The sequence below is a fragment of the Streptopelia decaocto genome, assembly GCF_964273445.1.
Source record: "Streptopelia decaocto genome assembly, chromosome: 4".
Taxonomy (NCBI): Eukaryota; Metazoa; Chordata; class Aves; order Columbiformes; family Columbidae; genus Streptopelia; species Streptopelia decaocto.
The window spans coordinates 10012479-10035134 of NC_138658.1; the positions used below are offsets into that span (position 1 = coordinate 10012479).

Below are 22656 nucleotides of genomic sequence, written 5' to 3' on the forward strand. Positions count from 1 at the left end.
AAGGCTTAATCCGTTAGTGTCTTGAAAGGATTTTGGGATCCTCTGATAGAAAAAAAAAAAAAAAAGTCAAAACCCAACTGATAATCAACATAAATGTAATTTTCCATTTTCTTAGCTAGGCTTTGAAACATACCATCCATATTTATGTAAATAAGATGACATTGGGATAGCAAAGTTCTGAGTATTCTGCATCTTAGTTTACCAGAGTTAAAATCTGTCTCTTCTTCCTCTGAGGCTGAGGGTATTGAGACCACTTGAGAAGAGATTTGCCAGTGAGGGCTGGGGAATTGGGCTCTGGATAGTGGCAGCTGTGGGGCTCATCTCTCAGGAACACGTGCACAAGCATTTTGCCAGGCAAAACTTCCCACCCTCTCTGCCAGATCCAGAGCAGGGGGGCAATCAAATTTATGAAAGATATGAGGAAGTCTCTTTCTCTCACCAACTAAGCAGGAAACAGGAGGAAATTATAAATATCTCAGTGACACAAAATACAATAAGAAAAAAAAAATGGAGGGCTGTTGTTGAAGGTAGTCTCCTGATTCACAAGCAATTCACATATAGGGGAATCCTTTACAGACTGTTGTTTTTACTAAGCCCTGGATGCAGATGTATACATATCTGCACTGAAATCAAGGTGATTAGATACCTAATTAGCAATTAGTTACATGTGTACAAAACTGTTTAGATACCTGATTTCTACATGTATTTTGTGATACAGCTGTTTGAGGCAGGCTGGAATTGTAAGCCCCTATTTTATAAGCATCGTGATGAGGTATGGATATATCTGTGTAAAACAGAATGAGGTCTTTTATCTTATTGCCAGCTGTAACACCTGTATTTCTTGCCTGTATTCAGCAGACTGAGCTCCTGCAAACCAAAGATTATGCATACAGTGTAAATACAAGAGCCAATAAAAATTATGCTTATGTACATTTATAGCTCCATGCGATAATATCCATGAAATGCTGTTTCAGGTGTGCTGGTTTGTGTCTATTAAGCTTGACTTTAATGCACAATACTCAAGAGAAGGACATTCCTTTCATGAAATCTTTTGCCCCAGTGAATAATCTCAATCCCAAGCCTGATACTCCCAAGCCCAAGCATGGAGAAACTGCTGACTGTGATGGGGTTTGGTTTGGCTCTTGAAGTGCAGGTTTCTGGTTAGTGTGGTTTGTGTTAGCTCTCTTCTAAAATGGCAACACAAGGTGGAGACAAAAGGTCTTAATAAACCGAGTTTTTGTTGACTTTTTTTTGAATCTTAAGGCAACCCTGTCTGTTCTTTTCAGGTATAGTGATTTGCTCTCCCATCTTGGAAGATCCTGTTACCTTCTTACCCATGCTTAAGAAATGAACAAAGAAATGTCACGTTAGGTGAAGAATGAATGTGATCATATCATTAAATAATTATTGCATTTCTCCTTGCAGAAACTTACACAAACTGTTGTCTCTGCTTGCAACTGAAACTGGAGGTGGGGAGATATGGGCAATAAATGGAAAATGCAAGAGAAAATGGCATCAGCATCAAGCTGTGTTCCCCTGGGTATGAAACTACATAAAGATATTAGAGCACAAATAAAACATGTATAACATCAAGCTGTTTTTCTATGCATTGCTCTAGATCTCCAGTTTAAATTTTATATTCACACTGTGAAGTAGAAGAATAATGAAAAGGAGTTTGCTTTAAATTTGGAGGCCTCATAGGAGTTCCTTTCCCAAATAAGATATGATGCTGAGGATGAGAAAGCAGGGGAGGATACAAAACTACTCTGAAGTCATGGCTGGGACCTCTCTGATAGCTATCAAGAAGGCTGTCATATCAGGAAGATAAATTTCTCCCACAGAGAGGATTTCACAGGAAGCCTTTTGAAAAGAAATGTTCTCATAAGTAAATTGTACAGCTCATATAGATTCAAGGTTAAGAGGTTGGTACAACCTCTGTCCAAATGTTAGCAGGAAATAAAACTGTAATAACAGCAGCCTTTCACTGACATCAGCTCCTTATTTATAGGCACCCTAAGGAATCTCTACCCTTCAGTGATGATAGGGACATGGGTTTTATCTTTCTGTAGCTGAAGCTGCAAACAGACTCTATTACAAGTCACATTTTCAGGCTACATTACAGATTTCACTCCTAAACGTGGTTTGAAACAAGAGACTTCATGTTTCTTGAAATTACTAGGAGAATTTCACTATAGGCTTAAAGATGAAAGGACCACATGTTTTTAAGATACAGATTATTTTAAAAAAATTACTCTTACATTTAAAAACTCGGCTATATTTGATTGTCTGGGTCACCTTACAAAAAAAGCATGAACAGGCCATGCCAGGAACGAAGGCTGATAGTAAAGCAGAACTGCAGAAAGGACAAGAAGTCATCCAGAATTTCCTCTGTACTAATACCCTATCAAGCAGGACATGAGAAGGGAGGAAGTCTGGCAAGAAGAGCAAACAGTTAAGCCATTTAAAATGAATTTTCTTTAAAGGTTGTTAGGAAAATATTTTTGTAAACAAGGGAATAAATTGCTTCCAACTGCTTGTTCAGGCATCTGCCTCTGTTGGTTTCCTGATGCATCTTGGCTCATGTGAGGGATGGGAGGAAGGGGCAGCTGCTGGCTGGCCTTTTGAGCTGTGAAGGGCTGAGATTTGTGTTCCCTGAACAGCAGTGAAAGCCCAACTGTGTCACTCTGCTCTTTTGAGTGGCTCTGGTTGCTTGGCATTTCTATGCCTTGTCAAAGACCACACAGTGTCTTTTCCAAAGTGAGCATTTACAGACTTCAGGTTTTCTTTGTCGTGCTCAATAATCAAGTAGAATTACCCTGAAAGGACTCTAAATGGTTTCCGCATGACCTCAAAGTACAAGTGCTCTGGCGAATGCTAGCAGGATGGCTCTTGTAAGTTAACAACACAAATGAACAAAAATGGAACATCATTATCTATAAATATTAGCAACATGTTAGCTATGTAAAAAGCATATTTTCAAGCAGGTCATCTAAAAGAAAGAGCACAGTGAGATCCAGTAGCTTCACTTATTTGCTTCTTTAGCTTCAGGATTTCACACAAACAACACACAACATTTAGGGTTCACTGCAACTTTCCCCCTACCTATGGGGATGTTTGCACCAGACTTCAGGAAACTGATGACCTGCATATAAACCCCTTCCTAAAGCTCAGAAGGCCTGCTGACATCTGCTGAGATTTCACTGCTTCTGTCCACTATGGTCTTGTATTTTGCCTGTGTGAAGGGCTGCTTCTCCAGAAAGTCAATGTCAGTGAAATAGGGTAAGACAAAATTCAGCCCAGGTTTAAAACACAGGCTTTTTCTGAGCTGAGTTTGTATTCTTTCTGCCTTATTTGCACTTCTATGTAAATATAGCTAAATATATGCATGTATAATATAAATAAACAGAAAAAAACATCTTGTAAAGGATATCTATAATATACAAAGATATCCTAGTGAACTTTTTGGTAACTTTTACTTACTATTGCAAACTCTTTGTTGAGAATCATCTGCTCCACCAGTGATGACTCATTGTGGAAGAGATGAGGCTGCATGTGACTCCACATATGGGGAAACCACCAAAACTCATCCACGGATTTCAATAGCAGGTCATCACCTTCATCTTCCTCTTCAGTTCCTGCAAAATGAAGGAAGAAAAAGAAAGGTAGTAGAAAAGTAACAGCAGAAAATGCTCATAATTGTTTTTTAAAAACACAAGAGAGGCTGACATAAACCCTAATGTCCTTGACCTGGATGTCTCACTGTGCTGCAGACAAGTTCTAGCATATCGCAAAAGGAATGAGGTGAATTACCATGGACCGTGGTACCGATCTTTTCCTATTCCTGGCATGGTGTTAATGGAATTGTAAGCCCCCATTTTATAAGCATCATTATGAGATTCTAACAAGAGTTAATTTTCAAGGGCTCACTGTTGTGCAATGTAATGCACTAGGAGTAAGTTCAGGCTCCCCATGAAGGTAGAGATTGGATGGACTTGTACCCACCTGCTTTGGTCCTGCCAGACAGTGTGCAACCAGAGCTGGTGAGGGTGGCATCACAGAGCTGTGTACTAGGGGCTTGTCAGCCTCACCAATCCTACCTACCTCATTATTAGCCTCAGTAAATTAAAATCTGATAATTTCTGATTCAGTGTGAAATACATTTGCAATAGGTTCAAAATATAATCAGGTGGAAAACATATGATGTAATGGCAAAAAGGGGTTTCCAGATGTTGTTGCCTGTGTTTCAGTATTCAATTTTTGCCAAGTTCAATCTTGAAGTAAAAATAATAAAAACTTCTGTGTTAGTGAAGAGTACCTGCTTCAGGCAGAAGCAAGTATGTATGGTTATAATGAAGAAAACCTTCAACTGAGAAAGGGTACAATGCTACTTCCACTGTCTGCAGAGGTGTCTAGAGTGCTTCTCCAAATCAGAAAGTCAAAGTCACATTTCACTAACTTCACCTCAAGTTAACCAACAATATTCGGTTTATTAGCAGGCTTCCTTCTTGTCCTTGACCATTTAAATACTCTTATTCAGCTTCAGTCAAAGAAATTATTGACAAAATCAGTTTACTAATGGGAACATAGATTTTTTTTTTTCAAAGTTTTTCAAAACTCACTAGAAGAAACTACTCCATGGATCTCATTGTTAATGTTTGTGGTATGAGGCAGGAACATACAGAGATGTCTGTTCAGTGCATGCATTTCAGCTCTTTATTTTTGTTTTTCACTTCTGCAATGTTTTTTTGAAGGAGAGCATTACTTTGAAACTTTCTCCTAGTGTCATTGAATCACTTTTCCTCCCTCTTTGTACTTTCTTAGAACTCATAGAATGCTACAAAGTTACTCCTGCAGATAGGAGCGCTACTGGAAAAGAGAACAACCTTGTTTTCTAGGTAGTTCCTTATTGAAAAGAAAGAACCGATGACTGCTCTTCCTGTGAATGTCTGCTCCTTTGTGCAAAACTTCTGTACAGTGTGTTTGTTGAGTGATCCACTATGTTGTTTTAGGGTGTACATGTTTCACTTGTAGTCACCTCGACATGTGCAAGGGAAATGTGATTGTGGAGGAAAAACCTAATACAGGCTTTCAAAATCAGAGAGAAGAGAAAGGGATAGGAGTCTGTGAAGCCATTGAAGATCTCTTTGGTAACCCAAAGGTAGAAAACCAAAGGTAGGGATGAAGAGAAAAAAAATGGATGTTTGAAATATATAAAGAACTGCAATCATTTAACATAAGATTTAGGTTGAAGTATAATTTAGTGCCTTATTAATATTTGAAGTAGAGTACAATTCTTCTAATAATTTCATTATTAAACCCCATATTTTAAAATTCATTTCCTACTAAATTTTTCCTACTAATTTCTTTGTATGTTCACATGCAATTAATCAAATGTTGCACTTTTTTTTTTTTTTTTTTTATTTAACTGTGAAAAGGATCAAACAAGATAAAGCTAAAACTTTTCAGTTTAAACAAAAACAACCCCACCCTGTAATGGCAGATCTGGAACAGAAAAGTTTGAACATGTGGTGGTGGTGTTTCTTGTGAAGATAATTTTCTTTACGAGCATTTAAAATGAGTGTTGTTTGATTTTATAAATCCTTAAGTAGAGTTATTAAAAAAAAAATCTCATACAAGGTTATAAGTTATAATACAACATTTGGTGAGGTTTTATTTTTTGAATATTTTTGCAAATACCTTATTAAGAGTATTGGAGGCAAAACTAAGGATTTTGAAGATTTAATTTTTATACAATCAACTTTCTCTATGCAACTTTCTATCTATATTTTAATGTAAAATCTGAAAAATACAGTAGGCCCACAATCAAGGTGAACATGTATCTGTTTTGAGATGATGTATGTACTTCACACAGGCAATGATTCAAAGTTTGTGCATAATAAATAATCCCACATTTTTAATTTATTGTTATCATTTGAGCTCAAAACTGAAACTAAGTTTGAAGTTGCTATCAATAATCTGCTAAATCTTAAATGCAAATCCTTATAACAGATTAAGTTCTATTTCCACAGCATGAATAAGTAGAAGATGTTTGCTAAAACTAAGTAACTAATAGGGTCTACTCAGTTTTTTGCTAACAGACTTAAGTCTACAGTGCAGAGTTTATCCATGCCACGGAAGGGAATGGTGGTGATAAGACGATGAGCAGTAAGGCTGATGTGTCAGCTATTGTACTTGTGCACAGGCACACCAACTAGAATTGGTATTTGTGGTACAGATGTCAGGAACAACTTTTGATGAAAATGTTCTAACTGTTTAATCTGCCAACACGTTTCCATGCTCATTTCCCTCCTGTAGTTTTAAAATGATCCAAGTCTTGGAGAGGAGAGCAAAATTGCACATTAAGGAAGTCAATAAGACATACCAGTTGCAGTGCACTAATAAAACATGTTGAATATCTGCTACTAAAAGCCTCTCTGGGTAAATAAGCCACATTTACAGTAATTAAAGAATACATTTCCATGGTGCATTTACAATGAGTCAATAAAGTGTATATTGCATGGAGAATACTTTGAAATCTTTCTGCTAAGCTGATATGACAAAATGCCACCACCAACCTATAAATGAAGTGCTCACTTAAGAACTCAGATACATCACTGAGGACGGACAGCAGCAGGTCCCTTAATGGAGACAGTGACATGCTTCAACTCCTTAAGTAGTTTTGTGCTATTTTTGTAAGCTTTAGAGCCTTAGAAGGATAGATACACATACACTTTCTCCTATTTTCTCTCTCTACACCAGTAGCAAATCTGAAATTGGTCAGAATTATATCAACTGGGCAAGAAAACCTGTGGACTGGTTGGAGAAGGCTTCACAAGGGACCAGTAACAACACATGGAACTGCTGGGATTAACAAAAAAAAATACATGTATCGGCAGGTCAGGGCTTTGATTTTATAGAAAGGGTGCATGTTTTGTGCCAGCCACTCTTCCAGTATGTAATAGTACTTATAATAAATTATCTCTTTCTCCATCTCCTCTCCTTCTTGAATTACCTTTCTCTGCAGTGGACACTGTAATGACTGATACCAGCTGTACTCTGCAGGTGTCCACAACCAAGCAGCATCCTACTTTAGAGCAGCTCAGAGCCTTGGGCTATTTGTGTTTATTTTGCTGTGTTATGTGCGTGTCCAATTAATCTTCAGAAGGAATACCTATACAGTCAGGTCAAGATGAAGTGAGCAGAATACTGAAGGTCTGTGTCCAACGTTGCTCTCTAATCACAGGTCTGCCACTGGCTTGTTATATGACTCCAGGCAAGTAATTCCATCTTTCTCTACCTCTCATTTTTCTCAGGCTCTCCATCCTATATCTTTAGTCTGTAAGGTTTCCTGGGCAGCAGTTACTTAGCATTATGTGCTCGAGCAAGGGGAAAACAGCCTGGACTTCAAAAGTGACAGTGATACAAATACATAATTTTGGTTTCCTTCTCTGTACTCATCCCTCAAATGCTTCCTCATCTCCCCTGCTCCCAGGGACCTCTGTGCTCTCCCAACGGGTCGTGACAGAGATATAAGAGGTGGGTAAACTCATCTGTTTGGTGTTCATATACTGGCAATGAAGAGAGTACTGCTATGCCCTCACTGAGAGAGGTGACTTTCATTGATCTGTCTTCCCCCACAGCTGCCTTGTGGCTCGTTACAGCTGGAACTGCATTATGCTTAGATTTTAAACTTATCCTCATATCTTTTTGCTGTTGTAATGCTGCCTCCTCTGCTCCAAATAAGCTTCTGTGCTTTCCTAGGCTCACTCACTAAGTGTCACTAAATGTGGCTGAATGGATTGGCAGCTGAGGATTTTGGAACTGGTCTTCAAAGGTGAGGAGGGTATAGGGTTTGGAAAGGAGAAGGACAGGAGGTGTCCCTGTTGAAGTGAGCTGCCAAATGTGTATCGGGTTATTTTGCCTTAGCAGTACCGGGGAGCAACATGGCTCAGTGGCAGCAAAGGGGAAACCTGAGTGGGGGTGCAGCAAAGTGTTCATGAGAAGGCAAAGGAGAAGGGGGAAAAACAAAGAAACAAATATACCGATGGTGCTGTGGTGAAATGGAGTAAAAGACAGAAAGGAGTCTTAGAAAGCAGGAGATGTAAAAGCATGTAACTTTCCACAATAAAATAGTGCAAGTGAGGTGCAACTTGTTACTGCATAGAGTATGAAAGGAGCAGGGTTTCTTCACAAATCTCTATTCATCTTGTTCCTCTTTTATCATCCCCCCTGATTTGCAGACCACTGAGATAGATTACCTTTCAGTCATAAAAAAGTCTCATGCATCCCGTTCAAACACTTATGCCTCTTCAGAGGTTATGAGACATGATTTTTTCAGCCTCAAATATTTCATCATACCAATCACACTGGAAAAACCTTCGTATGTTTTCTGTGCTGTCCTGTCTTTTGCAGAACTACGGAGATCTTATTAGCTCATTTGTCTCCTTTATAACCCTAAGATTCACTACCATGTGTCTTTCAGAAAAACACAAAGAGCATCTACATGTTCCTAAGAAGCTCATCTGCAGCCTACTTTGCCCCTTTGGACAGTGAATTAAATTCTGGATACTATTAAAATGGTGCAGCATGTATTTCCCACTATTCTACTCAGTCAATGAGTTGTTTAAAAAGGGCATGTTTAATGTTACGTTTAAAATCCTGTCACCTATTTAGCTGTAGCTACCTGAGAGCATGAAGTTCCTTCTTACCTGTGTGGTAAAATTTTCCTGAAAATCCAAGGTTGAAGGTAAAATTTGCAACCTGAGTGCGCAGTAAATTTTGAGTCTCTAGTAAAGCCTGAAATAAATAAGAAATTAACATGGATTTAGAAAAATTGATATTAATTTTTGGAATGCCTCATTTTAAAAATTGTATCCAACTGAGGTGATACAAAAAAAAGATACTGTGAAATGTTTCATGGTTTATTTTGGGCTTTTTTTTTTAAATACTATTACAATGAGCTTAATTTATTCCATCAATTTGATGATCTAGCAATGCTAGTAATAGCACCTAAGTACCAAAGTATGTGATGATTTTGTAACTTGGACCAAGATACTATACGTTATTTTCAGTGATCTGTGACAGGACTTGACTCCAGCCATTCAGAGGCAGCAATATACTAAATCACTAAGCCACCCATGTTTTGGATTATTCGTGAAGCTTGATAAAATGTGCTTAACACCCAAAGTAAAATTAGGACTACTACTTGCCATCCAGATGTGGAGGTGTTGGGATGTACTTACCTGAATACCAAATTCAGCCTGAAGTTTAAACGAGCAAACCTCCAGTTTTGACCTATGGCGGAAGTACTGTCCACTTTTCTCATGTCAGAAATTAAGTCTGTTTATTTTTATTCTCTCCTCCAAGCAAAAGATAAGACCAATCTAAATGAAATGGAGGAAAATGGTATTGCTTATAGAAGAAATAAGTATAGTCTTCGTCACCTATTCAGTCTTTCATGGATGTGTTTCCAACCATGAGAGAAAGAGAAAAAATAGTGTCTCAGTCTGCATGAGCTATCTACATTTAAGGTTGTTGATTCTGCACTGCTTCTAAAGATAGTCCTCGCTGTGCAGATATCTGTCCACTTTGAATCACCAACCCATATAATCTGGACGTGCTACATACGTAAGATGGATGGTGCATTTATCTCCCTATTGGTCTTGCCAATGTTGAATGGGTTATATGCTCTATTTTAATCAATTTTCTGTGTCTCCATTATGTGGCTCTTGAGAACTTTTCCCATTATCTATTAATAACATTTCTATTGATTGAATGTTCATGTTCTTGCACACTTCAAAGACAAAATGAACACAAAGGTTTATACACAGTCCGAGTCCAGATAATGTTTCCTTTCATTTGAAAAGCTTACATTTTAGATGGTCATTAGTAATTTCACTTATCATTTCAGAAAACTAGTTTTACCTTTTTGCTCAGCCCAATGCTCTAATTTAAAAAAACAACAAAAACCTCTACTTGTTGACCAAACCCCAAAAGTATAGTAGTTAGTCCATAGTAAATTTTGAGCCCAGGATTTAAGCAGCTGAGATGTGGACTGATGGCTGGTGCAATCCTAGTCCAGAGTGGAACCAAACTAGGCAGGTAGGATTTCAGTGGTGTCAGGATTTGTCATATGTCCTTTGCACTGCAATGGGTTAGGTGGTGCTGTCAGGTAGTCAGCCTTTGCTGTAGGCCAATAACTTCTTAAAGTTACGGATTACATGCTAATTATGATATATATTTGAGCACCGTTCATGTTGGAGCTCAAGTCCCTTCTGAAGCATCATTTGCTAACAGCCATTTTCTAAAGAGGCGTCGTCTGGGTGCCAGGCAGTTTGGAAGCATGATATAAAAGGTTGTCAGTGTGTATCTGTCTTCATTTTTTCAATAGAAACATTTATTGTGTGTTAAGGAAGATATAAAACAAGATAGTGGTTATCAGCTCAAACAGTCACCAGGCAAATTCCTTTCCATGCTGAAGGAAAGGAATGAAGTAATCTAATGGCAATAAATCTTGTGTATTAGCATTGAATATCAAGATAGCAGTATGGTTTCCAGCCTATCTTGCCAGACATTTAATATGTTGATTATTTCAATCCTGTGACAATTTCACATGTGGGACTATATTTACATAATATATAACAACTAAATGTTCACTAAAATGTAAAGCCTTAGAGATCTGTTAGCTAAGACATTGAAGAAAATCCCCAGCTGGTAAAAGCTGGCACTAAATTGACACCATAAAACTCACAAGCATAAAATCTGAGTCATTATATTTTAGAACATAATTCTCCAAGCTATGCAGAGCATTTTATATATGTTGAGAAAGACTGATGGGCTGAGCAAAATCAATTCAATTTTCCTTTGAGGAAAGAACACCTCAAAGAATTATCATCACTTAACATATAGTTTAAGAAGGTACATGAAACAAACATTGCTGTATCACTTTGTTTTTTCTCTTCAATTTCCCTAACACTCATGCCTCAATAAGATGACAGAACTGCAGGGTAGGCAGAAACCTTTCAGACCAGTGAGGTCTCATTAAAAACACAGAGCAAGGATGAAGATGTAAATCCTGTAACCTGCAGCGTGTCAAGCATTTTTCTCTGTCTAAAGGGCAAATCTGCCACTCAAACTGAATTTTTCTTGGTACTAAAGACTTTTTATTGTAATTGCCATATATGCGTAATAACTTAAATAATATGCAGCTAGACTTCATCTTCATGACCTCACCTAATTTAATAATAATAAGATATTATCAGCTAAGTCAGTCCAAACATATTTTGTTACTACGTCCCTGTTTGTAAAGGGTGGTTGACATCTTCCACATTCTTAATATAAAACCCAATATTTATTTAGGTGATTAGGGTTTGCCTTCCCTATTTTTAATAAATAGATACTAACCCAAAATTGCTAATGACTCATAATGCCTTCATCAGTAATTTTGTACATTAAACAATGAGAAATTTTGTCTCCTGTAGGTACAGACCTTAACAGCACACAGCAGAGAGAAGTGCCGTGGCAGGAAAAGAGGAGACAGACAGAAGCTATTTATCATATTCTGAAGGGTTTTGAAGGATGAGGAAGGGTTATAAGATTTTAGCAGCTGGAAATCATACCTAACGCCAGGTGCGAACACAGCTATTCACACTCTGCCTTGGTCCTGCCATGGTGCCCCCAGCTTCCCTTCCCTTCCCTTCCCTTCCCTTCCCTTCCCTTCCCTTCCCTTCCCTTCCCTTCCCTTCCCTTCCCTTCCCTTCCCTTCCCTTCCCTTCCCTTCCCTTCCCTTCCCTTCCCTTCCCTTCCCTTCCCTTCCCTTCCCTTCCCTTCCCTTCCCTTCCCTTCCCTTCCCTTCCCTTCCCCTCACCCATCCCTCTCTCATCCCTTCCCCTCATCCCATCCCTCTCTCATCCCCATCCTCTTTGCTGACCTTGGGACTATGCTGCCTTCACTGAGGGAGAAACTTTGGCTGGCAGGCACTGCCCACAACTTCAGAAGAAGCAAAATTTATATATAGGAATGCAGATTACAAAAAAGCATGACAAATCTTGTAGGGATTTTTCCCCTTGATGTTTCAACTGACCACAGTATTTAAGTTCTATCTGCCCATGTGTGTCTTTGTTTTTGTCTGAGTCTTAAAAGAGCTGTAAGTGAAGGAAAGCTATTTGCATGTGAAAATACAATTAGTATTCCCCATTGAACTCACAGGGGTGTGTTAAACCAACAGCTGGAACCCACTGTTGTTATATTTTTGGACAGTTAAGTAGATCATGCTAAGTAGTTATTGTTCTCCAAGGAAAGAACCACTGAGCATGCCTGCACATGGCAAACAGGCGTGTCTCAGTTCCAGGCCAAGTAAATTGAATTTTTTTAAGGTAATCTAAACTGTCCTTTCAAATACAAAGATCTTAATTGCCTGAAATCTCTCAGAACTCTTTTTTTTTTTTTTTTAATTAATTGATTCTTTGTTTTGTCAATGAGGCTTCTCTCTGTGACATCCACAAGATATGGTTTCTTCTTTATATTGCATTTACATTCAGCAGTATTTTGCATTAATCCATATAATTACCTTTTGTAGATTTGAAGTTGCTGTGTCTTTATTCTTCATAATTGGTGCATCTATTAAGCAGAAGTGATATTTTCCTGCTATGTCCTTGTTAATTATAACTCTATCCTTCATTTACATAATAAACTTTTTGGGGCAATTTCTGCAGTAACATTTCAAGCCTAATAGGAAGCAATTTACTTTCCTTATTAAGTACATTAAAACTTCATGCCCCAGACATCATTGACTGTAAACATTTGATTCTGCTCAAATTTAATGCACCAAGGCATTTTGCTCTGCCATATTAGGTTTATTTATGTGCTATGTTCTGGATTGTTAGCTGCTAATGAGACTTCAGCTCTTATTGCTCTAAGGCCTGAACACTAACCTCATTTTAATGAGTTCATTATTTGCTGCCTTCTGAATGGAAGACAACAAATTTTCCTTTTAATTAAAGGTCAAAACACCTCTGGCTAAGGAAAGTGAAGAGGTTGTCAAATCCTTAGAGAAGGTAAAATAATTTTTTCTGATTTTGATGCCAAGCAGGGGCAGGGAAGCCTGAGGTAGAAGATACTTCTGTGGGGACCAAAACTCCAAATCTAAGATAAGTGATAACAATGCTAAAATGTGTTACTAGTGTTCCCAAGACATTGTAAAAAAAAAAAAAAAAAAAGGTAACCCAAAAGTCAGCCAAAGTAATTAAAGAGGCTTTACTCCTAACCCGAAGGTCTGTGTGGATCAATACTACTGCTAAAGCAAGAGCCCTTCTTTGCATGTACAATGACTTGTAGGGTGCAGAGGACAGATGCCAGATTAATTAAGCCAACAAAAACTAATCCCATATTTCTTATCAGGGAAAGTGAGGCAAATGTGATCAATATTGAGGGCTGTTTGTAGTGAGACAGAGGTATATGCAACCATGTGTTTGTGTGTGTGTGCATATGCATGTAAACAGGATTGGTGATCCCTTTCTCTGAAAATACAGAGTGGAGACTTTAATCCCTTTTTTGGTTTGACTAATTAGAGGAATTAATATGTAGATCCTTGTCCTTTGTCTAACATTTTATACTTGGTCACCATCTTAAAGACAGACTAACAAGCGTCATTTCATGTGCCTCTCATTCAAGAAGCTGCTCACAATGCATGTAATAGTGTTAGAGATGGGAAGAGTATTTGTGAAAGAAGAGGCCAGCGTCTGTGAGAAAAGCTGGTGAAAACTTAAAATCTGGTTTTGGTAGTGATTCCTAGCAGTTTGCAAAATATAGACGTTGTCACTGTCAATTTAAAAGAATGAATCCTGTCTGCAATTACTAACCTAAAGATGTGTAAATCCTTTCAGTTTTAGGTCAGTCTGACAAAGATAAAGGTGACTTGCAAAACACCTGATCAGAGAGACTGACCTTGCAGCTTTAGACATTTTGAAGCGTGCTTGATTAGTTGAGTCTTGCTTTAACACATATCTTGAGGCTGTTGGATAAAGTGTCCTTTAGCTGAACACTGCTCATTATACACTAAAAGGATTATGTAATGCAATATGCAAATGTGTAAACAATCGGCTCTTCATGACTACCCTGAGTGTGATAAGATTTTGTATATAATGGCTATTACTTTTATTTCTGGTATACTGGCTTTATTTCAGCATCCAGCCTTGCGCAACTCTGTAATAAATGATATCTCATCTCTGTGTGCTAAATTTGGCTAATTTATATGCACACCAAGTAAAGAACCCTGCTTTTGGGACAATATAGACGTTGTGTAGCATGAACACTTAAATTACCAAATTGTCCTTATAACAGCTCTAAAAGTTATTTCTGTAAAACTGAGCCAAAATTTGTGACTGTTCCAGGTGTTTCAGGGACCTTCCCTGAAGCTGCTGAATGTGTTTGAGAGCATCACAAGAAGCCTAGGATGGACCCGAAATTTGCAGGACTCAACATTACCCCAATGTGGAGTGGGAAGCCAAACGTTTTGTTTGGGCTTCTGGGCATACATATGGCCTTCCAGAAGCAATATGGTGAATGTCAATTTTGGGAACCAGCAAAACCCCAAGATCTTGGAGGTTTCTGTGTCTGTGGCAGAGATCTGTGTCATCAGGGTGCCCAGGGTCCTCTGCCTATGGGATGCTCCACTAGGTAGAGATGCCCAGTATGACCCCAAATTACTATATAGCCTGTCTGTGAGGACTATGCAATGTGGAAGATAGATGAGAAAGGATATAGCTCTTCACAAAGTTTGGAAGTACATCAAGTGAAGGAGGGGAGGTTAGATATTTCTGCTTTTCAGTGTATCTATAATGTGCTGTCATCATGAATTATTTTATTTCCCCAGACTCATTCTAGGAAGTGCTTCTGACATGGGAGGATGTGCCAACATCTGGAATCCTAGGGCTACATGGTCAAGGTTATGTGGCCCCACCACCATCTGAGGGATATAACTGAGATTCTTGTCAGAAATGGATTAACTTGCCATTACTCAGTCATCATTCATGCATCCTAGTGCTGTGTAGGGATTCACTGCTGCAGATTTTTTTTTTTTTTTAATGTGTGTGGACATAAATTCTCATTATATACATTTTGCTATTTATTTATCTATAGGTATAAAATATGTGCAAATATATACACGTAGATATTCTTTATAGTAATTCTTCCTATAGATGATGTTTATATACACTGCTTAGCAAGTTGGACTTTGGGACAAGTTGCCCAGAGAGGCTGGGAGATCTCTGTCCCATCAGATACAAGAAACAGACGTGAACAAGATCCTGTGTGATCTGATCTAACTTTGAAGTCACTTGTCCTTTGAGCAGGGGTGTGCAGTAGATCACCTTCAGAAACCCCTTCCAACCCTAATTATTTTAACATTTGCTTAAGATTTTCCCTGTATTTTTCACTTCAAGGAAGTTTTCTCAGGCTTTTGTGGTACATATGTGTTATTAAAGTCAAGAATTCTTTTAATGCATTTATTCATTTTTGTTCCCAACACCTGTCCCTAATGCTTTTGAAGCTATACAACTCTGGGGTTCATTCCCAAGCTGTTCTATGCAATTTGCTGGTGGTCTGTAGAAAATTGGAAGACTACAAAGTAGTAGTTTCGCTTTTGGTTTCCAGCTGAAAATTTGTAGAGAAAAAAAGAGCAAAGAGTATTTTCAGCAATGTTTCTTTCCACTGCAGGCAGCTGCCATCAGGATGTGATTTTTGATTTCTTCTTCCTGCTCTTGTTCACTTCCTGAAATCTACACTAAGAAAAAAATCCGACAGTGACTGATGTAATCTTGGCAACCTTCACAGCCAGAGCAATCTTCATAGGACTACCATGAAACAGTAATAATCACAGTAACCATCATAAGGCTGGTGTGAAATAGCTAGTCACTGTTTTCCGAACAGGAAAAAATGAATATTTTTTAAAAAATTATGTCTAGCCTGACGTTACTGGCAGGGTGACTGCAAGACCAGGACTTCAAGTTCCTTAATTTCATCTTTGGTTTGGAGCACAACTTCAGGCCACAAGGGGGGCAATTAAATCAGCTGTATCTGCACTTCTTAAAACTCCATGATGAATTTATAAACCCAGTGAAGCTGAGTCATCGATTTCTGTGTGGTGAGGATTTCAGCCTGCTTCACATGCTTATAATAGAATTTCGATGGAAAATTCTTTAATACTATAGCACAGAGATTATGAAGAATTCACGTTATTGACTTATTGGCTAGATTTTGAAAGGAGTTTAGGGGTAAAAGTTAGTCAAATCCTTAACGGGATTTTAAAATCTCTCATGCTGTTTACCCTATGCCAAAACTGATTTGAGTAGCTGTTAACCAGGCAGTGGATCAATGGGTAACTGTCAACCCTCACGGCCTTACATTCCCTCTTAAGACTTTTTTTTCACATAATACAAATGGTGTATTTCCAAGTATTGGCTGCAGACCACTCACCACACCCAGCAAGGTGAGCAACACTTTGCCCATTGCTCTGCCTTACTGATTTTACTACTACTTCTTTTTGTATTTATTTCTGTGAAGTACTATGCTAATGTATAGTGCTATATAAATAATGAATAGGAAGGTCTCTGATGGTGCTGAACACAGCTAGCTCTGTCTGCAGATCTATTTTTTATTACAGAGCTATTACTTGAGTCTGTTCAGCATTTCCCTTGAGTGGCCATCTTAATGTGAGGTCTGAGAGGATATGTGGGTTTATTTGAAGCAAGAAAACAGTCGTGTTGTGCACTCATATGTAATATGTTTATTACATAAGGAAGAATTTATTTTTTCTTTGTGAGTGGAATACTCAGTTTATCAGATCTAATTCTGATGCTATTTTGTAACTCCTTCCTAACATCAAAAAACTGTCAGAAGCCTAATTGCATTTAATTCAGCAGAGGAATGCATCTGTTCCAGTAAAGGTTTAGCTGTGTTCAGCTGAATAAGATGAGTGGGGTGATTGCACCAAATTTACTAGGTACTCATGGCTAACTGGCTAATAACATCACTTGAGAACTCAGGAAGTTGTTTTTGGTTAAGTGTATAGGAATGATGCTGCTATGACAGTGACACAGATACTCCAGCACTGAAAGAGCACCGTGGCCAAACGCACCCGTGTGTGCAGGCAAATAAATAGCCACGGCTATTGTTCAGTCTCTGTTCTTGAAAAATGAATTCATAGCCAGCCATCTAGTACTTGTTAGAAGATCTTGCAACAAAAAGCTCAAGTGAAAAGCAAGGAGACATTTTAGCATGGCACTAAAAATAATGAGCTTCAATAAAAGGCAGGGTTTATTTTAACCAGGACCACATAGGTGAGTCAATGCAATTCCTACCAATTCTCCAGCAGTAGCTGGCTGGGGAAGACCAAAGGCACTAGGCATGGCAGTAAGCAGCCAAGCGACCTGTTGCTGGTACCGAAGGAGCAGGGCATGGCTGCAGCAGTTAAATTCTGTCAGTGATTGCTGCTTTGGGTCAGTGTTATCTGCAGGAAAGATTTACAGCCTATTTGGAAAATCACTGAGGATCTTTAATCTAAATCACTACTGATTTTGAAGGATTTTTTAGGAATACTACCCAAATCTACTGCCAAATCCTGGAAGAGGAAAACCAGCACGTGCCCAAGCCAAGAAGGCGTGACTGGTCCCTGTGGCCATGAGGAAGGGAGAGCTTCCTGACACTAGCCCTGCTGCTGACCAAAGTCCCTCCCCATGGGTCACATGCAGCAGGGACAGGAGCCTCTGCCGCTTCGAGCAATGTAGCGAAGGGGCTTAGAGCTTCTTTCTTATCAGTTCTCAGTTTTGAAAAGATTAAGCATTTTCAGCAAATCTCTTGAAGAAAGGCTATTCAGGCTTGGGAATCAGGAGAAGGTAATCTGCCAGCTGTAGATGAGGCATTTTTGGTCCAGTTTTTAAAACAAGCAGCATGATCAGGAATGTGGTCTAGCCTAAACAGATCTCCCACCTTCTCTCAGGCCACCTCCCCACTTAATGGAAAACTGTGGTATTGTGTTCTCTGAATGAGATTATAAACCAAGTATGGTGTCCTTGCAAGGGCATGGCCCCTTCTTCCTCATTTGTAATGTGACAGCAATATCAACATTAGCAATGTTGCAACTAATTGTTTATCATTTGAACCAGAATTCAATGGCTGTAATAACAGCTCAGCTTTCTGGAAAGGAAAGGAAGAATCTATGTATTGTCCAACAACCTTCTGTTGTTGCAGAACATGCTAGAAGATATGTTGAAATGTGAGATTTCCCCACTATGTCTCTCTTCTAATTTGTTCAGCTTCAATGGTTTTCATGCCTCCAAGCAAAATCAGTAATGGCAGTCCCTCCTTCAGAGATGCTGGTCTAAAAAATGGGTTGAGTCTGCAGCTTTCTCTGCTGGTTCCTTCTCCCCTTGAACGCAGGGGTCTATTTGTCTTGTGCCCGGATCTTCCTCTGAACTGGGGTCCTATGCTATCCCACCTCAGCCTTTGAGTTCATGGCAGATTTTGGTGGCAGGGTGCTGCCCCATTGCTAAGCTGGTTTATCCAGCCCATAGCCTGAGCCAGTGCAGGCTTGGAATGATAGTTTGGGGAAGGAGCTTGTCTGTGCTTCCCCCAGCGTGGATGTGGCCAGCCCTGCTGTGAGGTGAAAGTGCCTTTACCCTGCCAAATGAATGTCTTGACCCTCCATGGAGATGAAGGCTGTTTCTCTTTCTAGTCTGATAATTTTGCTGGCTTCTGCCTGGAGAGCACAGAGTACAGCCTTATGCTGTTTTCTGCTGTTTCTTACTCCTTTCAGAGGCTGCGTGGTCTCTAGAGAGCAAAAAGCCCCAGCTCCCTATGGCTGCAGGTCTGCTTGCCCAATACAACAACTGCACAGAGGAAAGAAGAGATGCATCTTACATCTTGCCCTGTATCTATGTCTGCACCAGGCAGGGGGAGTTCATCCTTCTTTAATTCTCACGGAGTGCTAGCATGAGAGAGGCCAGAAAGACAAAGGGAGAACCATCATCTAGCTCTGATTAATCAGAAAAAAAAAATGAAAATAAATATTGAACAGGAAACCATCTCAAGGCTTTAAAGAGGCAACATCAAGATTAAAATAGTATGTTAATAAAAAATTAATGTACACCAAACCTGACCATGTTGCAGCATATTGCAGGAAACGCTATTGGTGTCAGTCATTGTGCTGTATGCCACTAACGGTAAAACACAGACTGATATTTACAATTCCTCTCAAGTAATGTTTAGGCTGTGCCGAAAAATATCAAATTCTCCCCTTCTTTGGCACAATACAAATATAGTAAAGGACAAGTAACGTCAACAACTGCATTTTCTTCTGGTTGCATATACTATCTTACTTTGGTTTTTTGGTTGTCCAGAATTGCTTCTTTAAGAAAAAAACAATACCCCCAGCCTGTTATAGTTGGGCACTCTGTTGTTATGAATTATTTAAGGAGTGGACTAATGGAGGCTGCCTTACTTACATTCTTTAATTTATGGATCTGGATGTACTAAGGTTTAATCAGAACGGTTTTCTGCTCCTTTACTGCCCTTGAAAATAATTTATTTGGGTAACCTTGTCATAAAAATAAAAATTCCTTAAAATTCTAATAATGGACATTTATCCATTTATCTCAAAATTCTGAAGTCCTACCAGCAATCTCAAATTTCTACTTTAGATTTACTGCATACTAACTGATGTATATGCTTTGTGGTGGAATTAAGGTTGTTTGTTTGTTTTTCAAACACACATTCAATCAAAGAGGAGAGATTGGAACAGAGGTGATACATTCAAAATTGTGGTCTGTCCTTCAGTTTTCAGAATGGGCGTATTTATGTGATGATGGATTTAACTAGTGGCTTCTAAGAGGGTGTATCTGTTTAAATGAAGGGCTTCTAAAGTTTTTGGATGGAGGTGGAACAAGAAAAACACAGCAGTCACTAATTTCTCTGTTCCTGTTGTCAGTGGTAAAATATGGGAATGTCCAAAATACCTAAAAGACAGAGGAGAAATACATCTCTCCTGGGCAATTCTTTGTCTGTGAACAGATAGGTTTAAACTCACACGCTCAGTGCAGTCTTTTTCAATTTTACTGTTTTATCATTAATTGCTATTTTTCCTTATAACCCCTTCTAAACTAAGTAATGGGAATCTCACATTGTTCACTCAAATAATTTCTACATACATTTCACATCACTTCTAGCAGCTATAAACCAGCTTGTCTGTGGTCTGTTATTTTTAACGCCTTTGAAAGTCTGTCCATTGCCACCCTGTCTGTAAAGTCAGAAACCAGGGAGTCTAAATTGATAGGATACTGGGGAGCAACATCCCCAGGGCAGAGCAGCTGCTGGGCAGACACAGCACTTCTGTCAGCAGCTACAGAAACCCATGTCCCTGTGAACTCCACAAACACCAACGGTTGTGCTTAGATGCTCCCAGAAGCTTTGGAGATAGATGGGAGCAAGAAGAGAGATGGCAGTCATAGTCCCTTCCTAGTCTAGCCTTGCCCACCTATTTCATTGTGCTGTATGTGGGCGAGAGGAAGGAAGATCCTGGACAGGCAGAAAATATCATTTACTTGTAGTGTAAATGAGAGCATACCTTGCAGCAAAGTGATAAAACATTTCCTTGTATTCTATCGGGGCAAAGTAAAAAAAAAATGCCTTAAGAATGGGATGGGGCTGTCTTTATTGTGTAATATTTCTTAACCAAGTTAAAAGTAACTTACCTAAATCACACAGTCTTCTGTCCATTTAGTTGCAAAGATCTAGGAATGTTTCTATTTTACAGAAAGCCCAAATTGTAGTTAATCAGTCTGTTGGTATTATAGGTCCCCTTTTATCCCCAGTGGATTGCAATTAGATATCTGGCTGCACTCTGTAAAAAGTGTAACTGGGCTAAAACTGGTGTCCCTAAAATTCAGTAGGCACAAGGTTTTTCTTTGCTCTGGAACAAAGGGACAGCTCACGAGGAAACTCCTATCAACCAACTTTCCTTGGTGGTGCTGTGGAGACTTGCATGGTTTCATCAGTTATTCTGAAAACTGAGTTTGCAAAATCTTGACAGGTAAGGATATGCATTAAAAATCACTAGGATTAAGTGTTGCTTTTTAATACTTTTGAGATGCTTGATACTTCTGTAGCAGAGCTTAACTTATCTGACCCTTCTTCATGATGCTGTCTTGCGTTATCTAGGGAGCTCACTTCGGTGTTTTGATCGTGTTTGTTAACTGGTATTGGAAGTTTCTGTAAAATGAAAAGGGGATTGCAAGGCGAATGTTCTTGCTTTTTACCACTCTCATCTCTTTCACCAGAGGTCAGACTGCTTCTGCTGCCCCCACGTCATTCCCATTTAGAGTAGAGGAAGTTAAAGCCTGTTTTGCCCGTGAGGATGAGTTCAAAATCCCTCTGTCCCTGATAATCCTTGTGCTTGCCACTGCTTTGTTATCACTCCCAGTACTTGAAGACAGCACTGTAAGTTGTCCAGAGAAGGGAGCTGGAAGATCCAAAGCAAAATGGCAATGCCCATGCTAAGTTTCTACTCAATTCTCTCAAACAGAAACATCAGAGGCCAGTATGTTCTCCAGTAGAATCAAGCCAGATCACCAAGTGAGGCTGACAAGTTTGAAATCAACAATTTCAGAAGTTCCTGTAGGTTACTTTGTCATAAAACTATTTTAGGTAAAATTGAGAACAAGTCTCTGTAAGAACCAGAGGAGATGGTTCAGGTCATAGATGTATGGTTATAAAGTATCATATAAAAGTATTCCACCTTTCCAAAAAGTGGGAAAATTATACCCCAAACAACATGGAATTACTGCTCTTGTGCAAATCACTCTCAGTTAGACATCTGAAGAAAAAAAAAAAAGAAAAAAAAAATCACCCTTCCTTTTACTGATAAATCCAAGCAGTAAGATGTAATGGTTGAAAAATATGAATAATTCTTTCAGTGCTTCCAGTGACCGTTGAGGAAGGAAACTTCTGATAACAGTGAGCCCTCCTGACTGGCACCACAACCAAAGGCAGATCCAGGGACAGCAGATGAGTCTAGGCTTCTGCTGCTTGTGACAGATGAGGCTGGATGAGTTTCTACACCCTGTGTTATTTAGGATGTCACACCGAATTATCCCAACAGTCCCTTCTGGCCTTCCTAGCTTGATTTTATGTAGGTACTCATGGCAAGCCAGGTTGTCTCAAGGCCGGTGAGTGGGGAAGAGGACTTGGCTGACTCACTGGGCTTTGGAGGAGACCCTGAGCAAGGACAGTGGCTGCTCCCTCACCCTGTCAGTGGGACGTCTGGCAAAGAATTCCAGCCACCAGCGAGAAAAAGAGTATTTGGGTGAATTTCCTACTGTCTGATGGAGCTCATCCCTTTCTAGATACTGCTAAATCATTCTTGACAGGGATGACTTATCCCCAGGCCTCCTAAAAATGCTTCTGACAATTAACCTTTTTTGGTATTGGAATGCATTGAATTTCCCCAAGCATCGTGCGTCTTTGAAGTATTTCCTGTTAGGAAAGTATGCTTATGCTCTTTTCAAGATCCTCATCCCTGCTTTTCTAAATTGCGCAGGATGAATGCTGTGCTATGCCATAAGTACACAAAATGGATTATTTGGAAGGAAGAGTAAACATTTCCAG

At 39.1% G+C, this 22656-nt stretch overlaps 1 protein-coding gene across 1 annotated transcript in view; it reads right to left on the minus strand.

Moving 5' to 3' along the window:
* The window catches only part of LOC309439181 (bifunctional heparan sulfate N-deacetylase/N-sulfotransferase 4), an 87183-nt gene that overhangs the window by 48889 nt on the left and 15638 nt on the right, over nucleotides 1-22656 (minus strand). The window contains exons 2-3 of the mRNA XM_082051375.1: nucleotides 8709-8796; nucleotides 3481-3635 (exon numbers count right to left, since the gene is read on the minus strand). Coding sequence (XP_081907501.1) covers nucleotides 3481-3635; nucleotides 8709-8796 — 243 coding nt within the window. The remainder of the gene's footprint in view (nucleotides 1-3480; nucleotides 3636-8708; nucleotides 8797-22656) is intronic.